At 33.9% G+C, this 12,927-nt stretch overlaps 1 protein-coding gene and 1 long non-coding RNA gene across 2 annotated transcripts in view; both read left to right on the forward strand.

The window, feature by feature from the left end:
- The first annotated feature begins 207 nt into the window (after window positions 1–207).
- LOC110113600 (glutathione S-transferase T1-like) overlaps window positions 208–12,927 on the forward strand; it is a 44,586-nt gene continuing 31,866 nt past the window's right edge. The window contains exons 1-3 of the mRNA XM_020846240.2: window positions 208–376; window positions 489–562; window positions 1,096–1,156. Coding sequence (XP_020701899.1) covers window positions 312–376; window positions 489–562; window positions 1,096–1,156 — 200 coding nt within the window. The 5' untranslated portion in view covers window positions 208–311. The remainder of the gene's footprint in view (window positions 377–488; window positions 563–1,095; window positions 1,157–12,927) is intronic.
- Window positions 10,044–10,807, forward strand: LOC114579713. Its single transcript, XR_003700864.1, has 2 exons — window positions 10,044–10,103; window positions 10,577–10,807. It is a non-coding gene; the product is annotated as an uncharacterized LOC114579713 (long non-coding RNA).

A 12,927-nucleotide genomic window follows, 5' to 3' on the forward strand; every position in this document is an offset into this window, starting at 1 on the left:
CATTTTTTTTTTGTAAAATATTTATTAAATTTTGAAATAAGAAAAAGAAATTAGAAAAATTGGGTGGCTATCCACCACAAGTCGCTCAGATATGATGGAGCATAAGATCTCATGGACGGCTAACTTATGTTTAAAAAAAAAATCTCTTTCTAATTTAATTTTTTATTAAAATTTTATAATTTATTTAGAGAAGTAATTAGCTGTCCTGCATCGCACTACAGTGCCATTTCTTATGTTTTTAAACCTCCAGCATATTACCGCCGCGGAAGCATCTTAGAGAATTTACCTTTGAAGAAGTTAGGAGAGAGAAGATGAAGCTCAAGGTGTACGCCGATCGATTGTCGCAACCGTCACGGGCGATCATAATCTTCTGCAAGTAAAGCCTTCAAACCCTAATACATTTATTTTTTCGTTAAAACTTCAACAAGCAGTGATGTTTTTTTTTTTTTAATTTTTTTTTATCTTTCTTTCTGTTGTTTATTTTCCAGGATAAATGGAATTGATTTTGAGGAGGTGAGCGTAGATCTCGTTAAGGGCGAGCATAAATTACCGGAATACAAAGGTTCTTCCCAAGAAATTATATTTTATGTACAACTGTATTGTATGCATTAAAACTGGCAGAATCAGTAAATAAGAAATTAGATTTCGGCTGTAAAGTTTGTTTTAGAAGTTTTTCCTGCTAAAAATGTGGCCACACAAATCTTTATGGTTGTTATTAGCACGGAAAGAAGAATTTCGGAGCTGGATGCTTACAGCCTTTATCAAGTATATGTTGTTTTTGTGAAGGTTCACTGAGGGCCTCCATTTGTTTGGGCGAGACGGAGAAATACTAAAAAAAAAAAAAAATTGTGAATATTTTTTCTGCCATGATGAACTCCATTTTTGTACAACTCATGATTTCAGTAAATCGGTGTTCATCTTTCATTCATTTGCGGATTATATTTTTTGAAGTTTCCTTTGCTGATTCAATTAAAAATGCTTTGAAGAATAAATGCATTTTATCCTTTACTTACATTTTGTAAGCACTTCGCTTTCAAGATGGAGCACACATGAAACAAGTAAATTTTGGTTAACTCATCTAGGTCAATTTTGCAGATATAAATCCCATGGCACAGGTTCCAGCAATAGTTGATGAAAGGCTTAAACTATCTGAAAGGTAATTCCTAGTTTTCTTTGATTGGTTTGTAGACCAGCATAATCATGTTCTTGATTTTATTTGGATTTTTCTTTAGAGATATGCCAATTTTAGTCCAAGAACATAGCCAACTAATAACTGTTAAAATGCTTGCCAAAATAAAGTCCAATTTATTCCACAAGTGAGACAAAATATATATACTATTGAATTAGGATAAAATTCAGGTGGGCTATTGGTAACATGCTAAACATGTGACCTTCATTGAACCAGTTATTTTAGGAAAAAATGATTACCTTAGTTGACTAACAAAAAGATAATTGTGTCTGGTTTCCTAAGGTTAAGGAGGCACTTTATATTGGTAAACATTTTCTTGAATTCCTTCACATTGTTTCATCCTAGCATCTCTTAGTTTATTAGTTGTGGATGAATTTCCAGAAAAGCTCCTGCCTTAAATTAGGTTCCCTTGATTGAGCCCAATGGCATTTCTTATCTATTAGTCCACCAAAGATTGAAAGAGAAAGAATAAGAGAGCTTATGAGAGAAAGTTTTAAGTTCAATTCATTCATCAATTGATCCAAATACAAGTCATGAATCCCCTACTCATAAGAATAAGGTTATATAATAAGATGAAATGAACCGTTAAAAACAAATCTAGTCATATCTAAAATTAAATTTAATTAATCCTAATAAATATTTAAATTCAAACCCATCTAGAATTAAATCAAATTTTATCCTAATGAATATTTAAATTTATCAAAATAAAGGCAAGTCATCCTACTAATGCCTAATTCTAGTGATCACATGCCACCTTTCAATTTCTTCCCTTAGCTGCGACTTGCAGTCTACTTCTCTTGCTTGCAGCTCCTATGAGTTGCTGCTCGCAGCTTTTCAATCTCATGCCTGTTATGCTCATTGTCATTATTCATGGTGCATTGCTGCTCGCACCTTTCCTCTTATGCTTCATCCCTTTGATACCACCATTGCATTTGGTAAACTTGGGCTTCATCTTGTTTGCTGCCACTTGGGCTTCGTCTCCTTTGCCACTTGGGCTTTAGTTTGTTTTCTCTATCGCACCAATTTGTTGCATCCCACTGTTGATGTGTCGGGCTATACCCTTGGCTATTGTTCATGTGCCATTGGTGATGTCAAGGCAGCCATCCTTTACCTTCCTTCGTTAACCTCATCTTTCATCCCCTTGTTGCTCATGCTTCTCGTTGCTGGGATTGAGACTCCACCACGTGCTTTGCCTTTACCTATTCTTTTCTATCGACCGTCTTTGAATAATCTTGTGGTTGGTGATGGTCATCCTTCTTCATCTTGCCAGATCTCTTAGGATACTCATGCTTAGCCTCCCAAGCCTTTTCCCACTTTTTCATTTATTGACAATATTAGGGTGAATAGTTTCTTGCATTCGTTCTTGACTTCTAATATCTCCTTATTTTTTTAGTATGGCTCATATTTAATTATACATAAGCTGGCAATTAGCTTAGTTGATAAACCCATTATAAATTTTTTAGAGGTAGATTTTTCTAATTTGATGGCTCTATTTTCTTGCAACTTGATTGAAAATTTTTCTTTTGATCATCCGAGCTTGGAGATTATTTATACCTTTATAGATGATCTTTGTTTGTTAGGTCAGTACACTCTTCGACTTCTTGGTTGACATCATATGCTTATCCAATTATTTTTAGAAGCATATTATGTCACGACCCGGCCCGGCTAGCCCGATAAAATTGAGGCGGGAACAGTAGTCGTACGAAAAATACATATAAAACATTAACAGTTCCAATTAAAACTTTAATGTCAAATTACAAACATCATCCATAAATAAAAGAACCACTAAACAACATCAAATAAAAGAGAGATTCATACTGATCATCACACATGACTACTAAAACTTTCAAACTCATCATCATTACATAAACTCCAAACTTAAACTTATACTCACAAACTATACAGGTACATAACAAAAACTCAAACTGAAATCATAAAAAGGATCCTTTTTTCCTGAGGTCTCCTACGACGATACGTGTACGGTCGTCGTGCAGCCATCACTTCTCTCCTGAAAAATATTTCCAAAAGTAGGATGAGCCAACACTCAACAAGTAGTTCATGTCTTTAAATAAAAATTTACATAAAACTAAATTAAAGCAATGTTTCGTATGAAAACATGAAAGGATCGTCAAACTTGTATAATCTCATATCAGTACATAAAAAGAAATATTTTTCTTAACCTCTTTTCTTAATGTAATACTTTTCATTTATCTTTTTTCTTAAACATAAATTTTTCATAATTTGAAGAGAACGTATAGAAACCATATTATATATAATATTTTAATAACACCCGTCTCGGATGTGCCCATAATTTGGTATTGATCAGATACCCAGTCAAAATTTTGGCCATTTTCTTTACCATTGGCTCTACGAGCCTCCTTTACCATTGGCTCTACAAGCCTCCTTTACCATTGGCTCTACGAACCTCCTTATTATTGGGCACTCTGCATCAGCATGCACATTCTTCTAATATACTATCTTTCATTCATATGTATGGAAAAACAATTATGAAAATCATGTGCAAAGCATAAAACATTTATTCTAAACATAAGAATGAAGCTTCTTAAATTCATGAAATAACAGTCTTGAATATATATATATTGCCAAAACTAAAAATTCATAATTCGTTCAATCATTTGCATTGAATATTAGAACAAAACGAAACCATAAAATTTTTATAAAAAAACATGAATACCTATATCAAACCAAGTACGTCACGTCGCTTCAACAAAGTTCTTTCACCTTAACGTTCACAACCTAAAATGATTACAAAAGAGACATGTCATTCAACCATTTATTTTTTTCTTAACACTTAATAATTATTTAATTAAATAAACTTTAATTTTCAGATTTAATTAAATCTAAATTTTTGAAAAATTATAAATATTAAATTTCATCAAAACATTGCTCTAAAATTAATTCTCAACATTTATTTATAATTATAATTTAAATTTTCTGATTAAAATAATTAAAATAATTCATGAAAATTAAATATTTTCTAAAACCCTAATTTTTCCTCATTTAAGCATTTCTAATTTCCTTAGAAATAACATTTGTAAAGGGAATTCCTTAAAATTCAAAATCTAAAAAAATCCTAATTTTTAAATCTCCAAAAACTCTTCCAAAAATATCATTTCTACCGTTAAAATGTTTTTCTAAACATTACCTAACAATTCCTTAAAGAGATTTTAGAAGAAAAATGTTTTTAGGAAAAACCATAGAAAATTCGATTTCAAATATCTTGAGATTTAGAAAGTTTTGTTTAAAAATAATCATATCGGAACACTCCTTTCGTCGTTCTCTTCGATTTGGACTAAATCTTTCGCCGGAAGATCGCCGCCGGAGAGGAGTCCGTCATCCACCCATCGCCTATGCTGTCGCTCCTTTCGTTTCTCTCGGCCAAACCGTGCAAATGGGGAGGAAGAGGGTTCAGTTTGCTCTATTAGAGAGAATAGGGAAAATGCTAAAAGACCTCTATACCCTCACTTAAGTAAATTTGTCATTTTAAATGGTTAGGATAAAATGGGTATTACGAAACTTCGTTAAATTTTAATTTCTAAAATAGGCTAAATTATGTATAAGTGTTATATGCCAAAAATAATTAGAATTTTGCAAAGAATTTTCTAAAATTATTTTCGTTAAATTCCGTTAACATTGAAAATCCCACTTAAGTCTCGTCGCGGCGCTTTGAAAATCATGCGACGACCTATTAATGTAGTTTTCGAGTTTTACAATTTCTCAATGATCTTTTCAATCTACATTAGTCAGTTCTCAGTTTCTATAGGTCCGCCACTTGAGAACAGTGGAGGCTTTATATCCTGAAATAGTTTTAGGTTCTTATCCATAGGTCTGCTTCCACTTCCACAGTCACTATCCTGATTTTGGAAAGTCTTAATCATCTGAGTCATCGCTTTCATCATCTGAGCGAATGACTCCATAGTGTTGTTCATCTGAGATTTTGTTACCTCTGGTAGCTCCCTCCCTTCCTTCATATTAATGTCATCAGTGGCATTTTGCTCAGGATCTATATTCCTGAGATAAAACACATCAATCATAAGACAAAGTAATTATAAATTATACTTTCTATATATTTTAAGACTCAATCAATCATCATATAGGCTCTTTCATTGATCATTACTAAACCTTTAGAGGAAGACCAAGTAGTCAAGTCTCCTGGAAAGAATTTGTGAATGTATTCAGAGGCTGGTATGTATCTATGACAGCCAGGAGACAGATGCAGGATAAGTTCAACAGATTTATTTTAGGAGATCGATCTCTTTCTCAGTATGAGGCAGAGTTTACGATATTATCTAGGTATGTCCCTCACCTAATTCCCAATGCTGAGGAGAAGTGTCATCGTTTTCTGAATGGGTTGAAGGATGTGATAAGGCAGCCTCTTGTACCTTTTGGAATTGAGGATTATCCCACTTTGGTGAAAAGAGCCAGAAGGATCGAGATGGACATGCAAGCAACTCAGAAGAGGAGAGATTTTCAAAAAAGGAAGATGAAGGGCAGATCAAAGCCTTCCCAAATGACTCAGTCTTCTCAGTCAGGGGTTTCTACTTGGAAGAAATCCAGATCCAGTGGCTCTGACAACAGTGCTTCAACTGCTACTTTGTGTAGTAAGTGTGAGGGAATGCATAAGGGAGAGTACCTTTCAGGCACCAATACTTGTTACTGGTGCCATCAGCCTTGGCAGATGGTGAAGTTTTGTCCTTTTTTGGGTTAGCGATCTGCTACAGAGGTGAGGTCAGATAACAATACTTAGAAGACTGCTGGTAGACCCAGAGCTGTGAAGTCAACTTCTTCTGTGCCTTCTCAAGGTCAGACTCATCAGAATGTTCAGCCACGAGTCTATGGACTGCCCCAGCAAGAAGCTAAGGGATCTCTTGATGTGGTTACATGTGCGTACTTTAATTTATTGCAATAAAATTTTTTTGATGAATACTAAATGAATAATGAATGAAAATGAAATGAACAAATAATGAATGATATGTTTTATGAATGAATTATACAACTTTTTATGTTTAGAGACAATCCTTATGTGTGTTAGACCCGTTAGAATTCTGTTTGATACTGGAGCATCACTCTCCTTTGTTTTAGAAGAGTTTGTTCGAGCTGCAAATTTACTTCCTACTGTTATGATTAAGTCTCTGTCAGTCCTAATGCCTAATAGAAATCTTATGGAAGCTAAGCAGAGATGTCAAATGAGTTTGAGGATTTGTGATAAGGACTTAGAGGCGGATCTGATTGTCTTGCCTCTATTTGAGTTTGATGCAATCTTAGGCATGGATTGATTATCTTGTCATTTCGTGATTATAGATTGTAACAAAAAGGAGGTTATGTTTTGTATGCCAGGAGAGGAGAAGTTCAAATTTCAAGGGGATAAATGAGTAACTGCAGTGATTGTATCATCCTCGAAGCCTTTTCAGATGTTAAAGAAAGGTTGTGAAGGCTTCTTGGCCTATGTTAAGGAGAAGAAAAAAGAAGAAAGAGAGCTGAAGGATATCCCAATTGTTCAGGAATTTCTAGAATTGTTTTCAGATGATTTACCTAGCTTACCTCCAAGTAGAGAAATAGATTTCTCTGTTGAGTTCGTGGCAAGAGCTGAACCTGTTGCTAAGGCTCTTTGCAGAATGAAAATTAAAGAGTTTAAGGAGTTGAAGGAGCAATTGCAAGAGCTACTTGAGAAGGGTTTCATCAGGCCTAGTACCTCCCATTGGGGTGCTCCTGTACTGTTTGTGAAGAAGAATGATTGAAGCCTAAGGCTTTGTATAGATTACAGAGAGATGAACAAATTGACAATAAAGAATAAATATCCTCTTCCAAAGATAGATGATTTATTTGATCAGTTGAAAGGTGCTTCAGTGTTTTCCAAGATTAATCTGATCAAACAAATCAATCTTGGAAAACAATCTTGTAAGGCTTCCATCCTTCTTCTTCACAAACAATACAGGAACACCCCAAGGGGAGGTACTAGGCCTGATGAAACCCTTCTCAAGTAGCTCTTGCAGTTTCTCTTTCAACTCCTTAAGCTCTTTAATTGCCATTCTATAAGGATCTTAGCAACAGGTTCAGCTCCTGCTACTAACATAATAGAGAAATCTATTTCTCTACTTGGAGGTAAGATAGGTAAATCATCTTAAAACACTTATGAAAATTTCTGAACAATTGGGATGTCCTTTAGCTCTCTTTCTTCTTTCTTCTCCTCCTTAACATAGGCCAAGAAGCCTTCACAATCTTTCTTTAACATTAAAAGCCTTCAAGGATGATACTCTCACTGTAGTTATTCATTTATTCCCTTGAAATTTGAACTTCCCCTTTCCTGGCATACAAAACTTAACATCCTTTTTGTTACAATCTATAGTCACGAAATGACAAGATAACCAATCCATGCCTAAGATTGCATCAAACTCAGATAGAGGTAAGACAATCAGTCTGAGGATTTGTGATAGGACTGACAGAGACTTAATCATAACAGTAGGAAGTAAACTTACAGCTCTAACAAACTCTTCTGAAACAAAGGAGTGTGACGCTCCAGTATCAAACATAATTCTAACGGGTCTATCACACATAAGGATTATCCATAAACATGAAAAGTTACATAATTCATTTACAAAACATATCATTCATTAATTGTTCATTTTATTTTCATTCATTATTCATTTCGTATTCATTAAAAAACAAAATTCATTATAATAAATTAAATTACGCACCTGTAACCACATCAGGAGATTCCTTAGCTTCTTGCTGGGACAGTTTATAGACTCGTGGCTGAACATTCTGACGAGTCTGACCTTGAGAAGGCACAAAAGCAGTAGACTCCACAACTCTGGGTCTACCAGCACTCTTATGAGTATTGTTGCTTGACCTCACCTCTGTAGAAGATCGCTGACACAAAAGAGGACAATATTTCGCCATGTGTTCAGATGGCACCAGTAACAAATATTAGTGCCTGAAAGGCACTATCCCTTATGCATTCTCCCACACTTACTGCACAAAGTAACAGTTGAAGCACTGATGTCAGAGCCACTGGATCTGGGTTTCTTCTTAGTAGAAACCCATGACTGAGAAGACTGAGTCATTTGAGAAGGCTTTGATCTGCCCTCCATCTTCCTTTTTTGAAAATCTCACCTTTTTTAAGTTGCTTGCATGTACATCTCGATTATTCTGACTCTTTCCACCAAAGTGGGATAATCCTCAATTCCAAAAGGTACAAGAGGCTGACTTATCATATCCTTCAACCCATTCAGAAAGCGGTGACACTTCTCCTCAGCATTGGGAATCAAGTGAGGGACATACTTAGATAACATCGTAAACACCGTCTCATACTGAGAAACAGATCGATCTCCTTGAATCAATCTGTTGAACTTATCTTGCATCTGTCTCCTGACTGTCGTAGGTACATACCAACCTCTGAATACATTCACAAATTCTTTCTAGGAGATTTGACTGCTTGGTCTTCCTCCAAAGGTTTAGTAATGATCAATGAAAGAGCCTATAGGATGATTGATTGACTCTTAGAATGTGTTGAAAGTATAATTTATGAATTATTTTGCCTTATGATTGATGTGTTTTATCTCAGAAATATGGATCATGAGCAGAATGCCATTGATGGCATTAATATGAAGGAAGAGAGGGTGCTACCAGAGGTAGCAGAACCTCAGAGGAACAACACTATGGAGTCATTTGCTCAGATGATGAAAGCGATGACTCACATGGTTAAGACTTCCCAAAATCAGGGCAGTGATAGTGGAAGTGGAAGCGGACGTATGGATAAGAACCTGAAACTATTTCAGGATATGAAGTCTCCACTGTTCTTAAGTGGCGGACCTATAGAAGCTGAGGACTGGCTGATGCGGATTGAGAAGATCCTTGAGAAATTTTAAAATCTGAAAACTACATTAATAGGTCATCGCACGCTTTTCAAAGCGCCACGATGAAACTTAAGTGAGATTTTCAATGTTAACGAAATTTAACAAAAATAATTTTAGAAAATTCCTTGCAAAATTCTGATCGTTTTGGTATATAACACTTATACCTAATTTAGCCTATTTTAGGAATTAAAATTTAACGAAGTTTCGTAATACCCATTTTACCCCTAACAATTTAAAATGACAAACTTACTTAAGTGAGGGTATAGAGGTCTTTTAGCATTTTCCATATTCTCCCTAATAGAGCAAACCGAACCCTCTCCCTCTCCATTCGCACGGTTTGCCAAGAGAAACGAAAGGAGCGGTGGCATAGGCGATGGGTGGGCGACGGGCTCCTCTCCGGTGGCAATCTTCCGGTGAAAAATTTAGTCCAAATCGAAGAGGACGACAAAAGGAGTATTCCGATATGATTATTTTTAAACGAAACTTTCTAAATTTCAAGATATTTGAGATCGAATTTTCTAGGATTTTTCCTAAAAATGTTTTTCTTCCAAAATCTCTTTAAGGAATTGTTAGGTATTGTTTAGAAAGTATTTTAACGGTAGAAATGATATTTTTGAAAGAGTTTTTAGAGATTTAAAAATTAAGGTTTTTCTTAGATTTTGAATTTTAAGGAATCCCCTTTACAAATGTTATTCCTAAGGATATTAGAAATGTTTAAATCAGGAAAACTTAAGATTTTAGAAAATTTTTAATTTTCATGAATTATTTTAATCCGAAAATTTAAATTATAATTATAAATATATATTGAGCATTAATTTTATAGCAATATTTTGATGAAATTTAAGATTTTCCAAAAATTTAGATTTAATTAAATCCAAAAATTAAAGTTTATTTAATTAAATAATTATTAAGTATCGTAAGGAATTGTTAAGAAAAAAATGAAGAGTTGAATGACATGTTTCTTTTGTAATCATTTTAGGTTGTGAACGTTTAGGTGAAAGAACTTTTTCGAAGCGACGTGCCGTACTTGGTTTGATGTAGGTATTCATGTTTTTTTATAAAAAATTTATGGTTTTGTTTTGTTCTAATATTCAATGTAAATGATTGAGCGAATTATGAATTTTTAGTTTTAACAATATGTATATTCAAAACTGTTATTTCATGAATTTAAGAAGCTTCATTCTTATGTTTAGAATAAATGTTTTATGCTTTGCACATGATTTTCATAATTATTTTTTCAAACATAAGAATGAAAGATAGTATATTAGAAGAATGTGCATGTTGATGCGGAGTGCCCAATGGTAAAGGAGGCTCGTATAGCCAATGGTAAAAGAGGCTTGTAGAGCCAATGGTAAAGGAGGCTCGTAGAGCCAATGATAAAGGAATTTGACGATCCTTTCATGTTTTCATACGAAACATTGCTTTATTTTAGTTTTATGTAAATTTTTATTTAAAAACATGAACTACCTGCTGAGCGTTGACTCATCCTACTTTTGGAAATATTTTTCAGGAGAGAAGTGATGGCTGCACGACGATCGTACACGTATCGTCGTAGGGGACCTTAGGAAGAAAAGTTCCTTTTTATGATTTCAATTTGAGTCTTTGTTATGTACCTGTGTAGTTTGTGAGTATAAGTTTGAGTTTAGAGTTTATGTAATTGTGAAAGTTTATGTAATGATGATGAGTTTGAAAATTTTAGTAGTCATGTGTGATGATCAGTATGAATCTCTCTTTTATTTGATGTTGTTTAGTAGTTCTTTCATTTATGGACGATGTTTGTGATTTGACATTAAAGTTTTAATTGGAACTGTTAATGTTTTATACGTGTTTTTCGTACAACTACTGTTCCCGCCTCGATTTTATCGGGCTAGCCGGGCTGGGTCATGACATATTATTCTATAATTTTCTCTCGACATTGATATATATCTATGACCTCTTAATGCCTATGCTAAAGTGGTCTCCATATTTTGATACTTTTGAGCACCCTATTACCCTTTTTTGGGTTTTCTTCCTTTATATCTGGACCTATGACATCATTAAATTCATTCTATAATATTTGGGTGCATTTTTTGATAAACTAAATTAACTAGATGCTACTATTGCTAGACTCTTTTTGCATGTGGCTCATGTTCTTATTGAGATGGATATCTTAACCCCTTTGACTTGGGAGATATAGATTGGCATTTTCAGAAGTAGATATTTTCAGAAAGTGAAATTTGAAGGCTTGCTCTCATATTGCAAGTATTATAAATTTTTTGGATATGACTGTTGTTTTCTTCAAAGGGGTGTCTGGAATTAATAAAATCATCCCTAAGGATCCATGCCTCTTATGATCACAATTTCGATGCACATGATTTTTGTGTGGTAAATGCTTATGCTAAAAAATTGAGCCTACAAATTTATTGGGAGATGATCCCTTTGGTTTGGTACCTATGGGGGGCTTACATGTTCCACATATTTCCTTAGATTCATTAGTGCATTCACTTGCTATTGATGTTTGTTAGATGATAGCATCCCCTCTGCTCATTTATCTCTAGTATCATCAATTTTGGATTTTGAGACTTTTGATACCTGAAGAGCAATACTTTTTTTAGATATGTGTTAGAGGTTCTCTTTATCACAAATCACTATTTCTTCTCCAAGTGATATTACGATTGTGCTCACCAATGCTACAATTAATTACTTTTAAGGTGGAGGTTGTTAATGATTCCAACTTAGTTTAGTCTCAAGGTTCCATTATAAATTTAGCTTGTTTAGTAGATAAAATACTATAGTTTGTGTTTTCTAGTTGAGACACTAATTGAAAAAAGAAAAATCGTTCTTCATCCTCTCATGTGTAGTAGATTTGAAGATAAATGTAAGAACTTCCCTAATAATTTAGACAAATTGGATTTAGTTTGTTTGAAAATGTTGACTAGCTTCTCTCTTAGTTGATAAACATTGCTCTTTATATTTATGTTATCTGGATCCAATGTATTTTATTTTATTTTATTATCATAGCGGCCTTATATAATATGTTTATCTATATTTTTCACCCTCGTTATAAAATCATATTGCTATAAAAAATCCCACTTTAAAAGATAATAAATCCAAAAATCCTAATAAATTGTAATAAATTTTAGGATATTATAAATTAATCTAAATCTTATTTATTGTGCATATCAATTCCCTTGGCCTTTGAAATCTCTTTTTAAGTTCCCAAAAGCCCTCTTCTTGGAAGTATGTTGGTCATGGTAGATGTGGTGGAAGTACTTCTTTATGGTCATCTTTTAAATCTTCAACATGTGTAGATTGAATATATAAAGTAGAATTTGGATGCTTTCTATTCAAATATCTTAATTGATTTGCGCGTCGTCGCCTCAAGATCCATGCCACCGCCTCAGGTGATCCCAATTGATCGAATAAAATTAGTTTTTGAATTTTGATGACATTTCGGATGCAACGAAGAAGTCCGTTCTGTGATCGGACGTTATTTGGACGACGTCAAACATTAATTTTGGGTGTTGGTTGTCTAACTTGATTGCAAGGGGTATCGACTTAAGCGAATTCGACGTCCTGATTGCAACGGCACAATCCGTAAGAAAGGATTTCATCTATTCTGAAAACATATTCAATAAATGTAATTACATAGAAGAAATATTTGAAAATTCTTCACACAGGTGGATGTTGACATTCAAAAGCATGTGTTCTAATTGGTTTTTCAAAAATAAATTAGTAATTTAAATATATCATGAATTCATTAAATATCCTTTAGTCCACCACGTTTTAGAAATTGATCAAATCAACTTCAAATAAGATTCCAATGGTCTAAGTTTTTTCAAATTCATTTTAATGATATATTGAATCTTGAGCGAATGCATT

The sequence above is a fragment of the Dendrobium catenatum genome, unplaced genomic scaffold (genome assembly GCF_001605985.2).
Source record: "Dendrobium catenatum unplaced genomic scaffold, ASM160598v2 fragScaff_scaffold_621, whole genome shotgun sequence".
NCBI classification, from domain to species: domain Eukaryota; kingdom Viridiplantae; phylum Streptophyta; class Magnoliopsida; order Asparagales; family Orchidaceae; genus Dendrobium; species Dendrobium catenatum.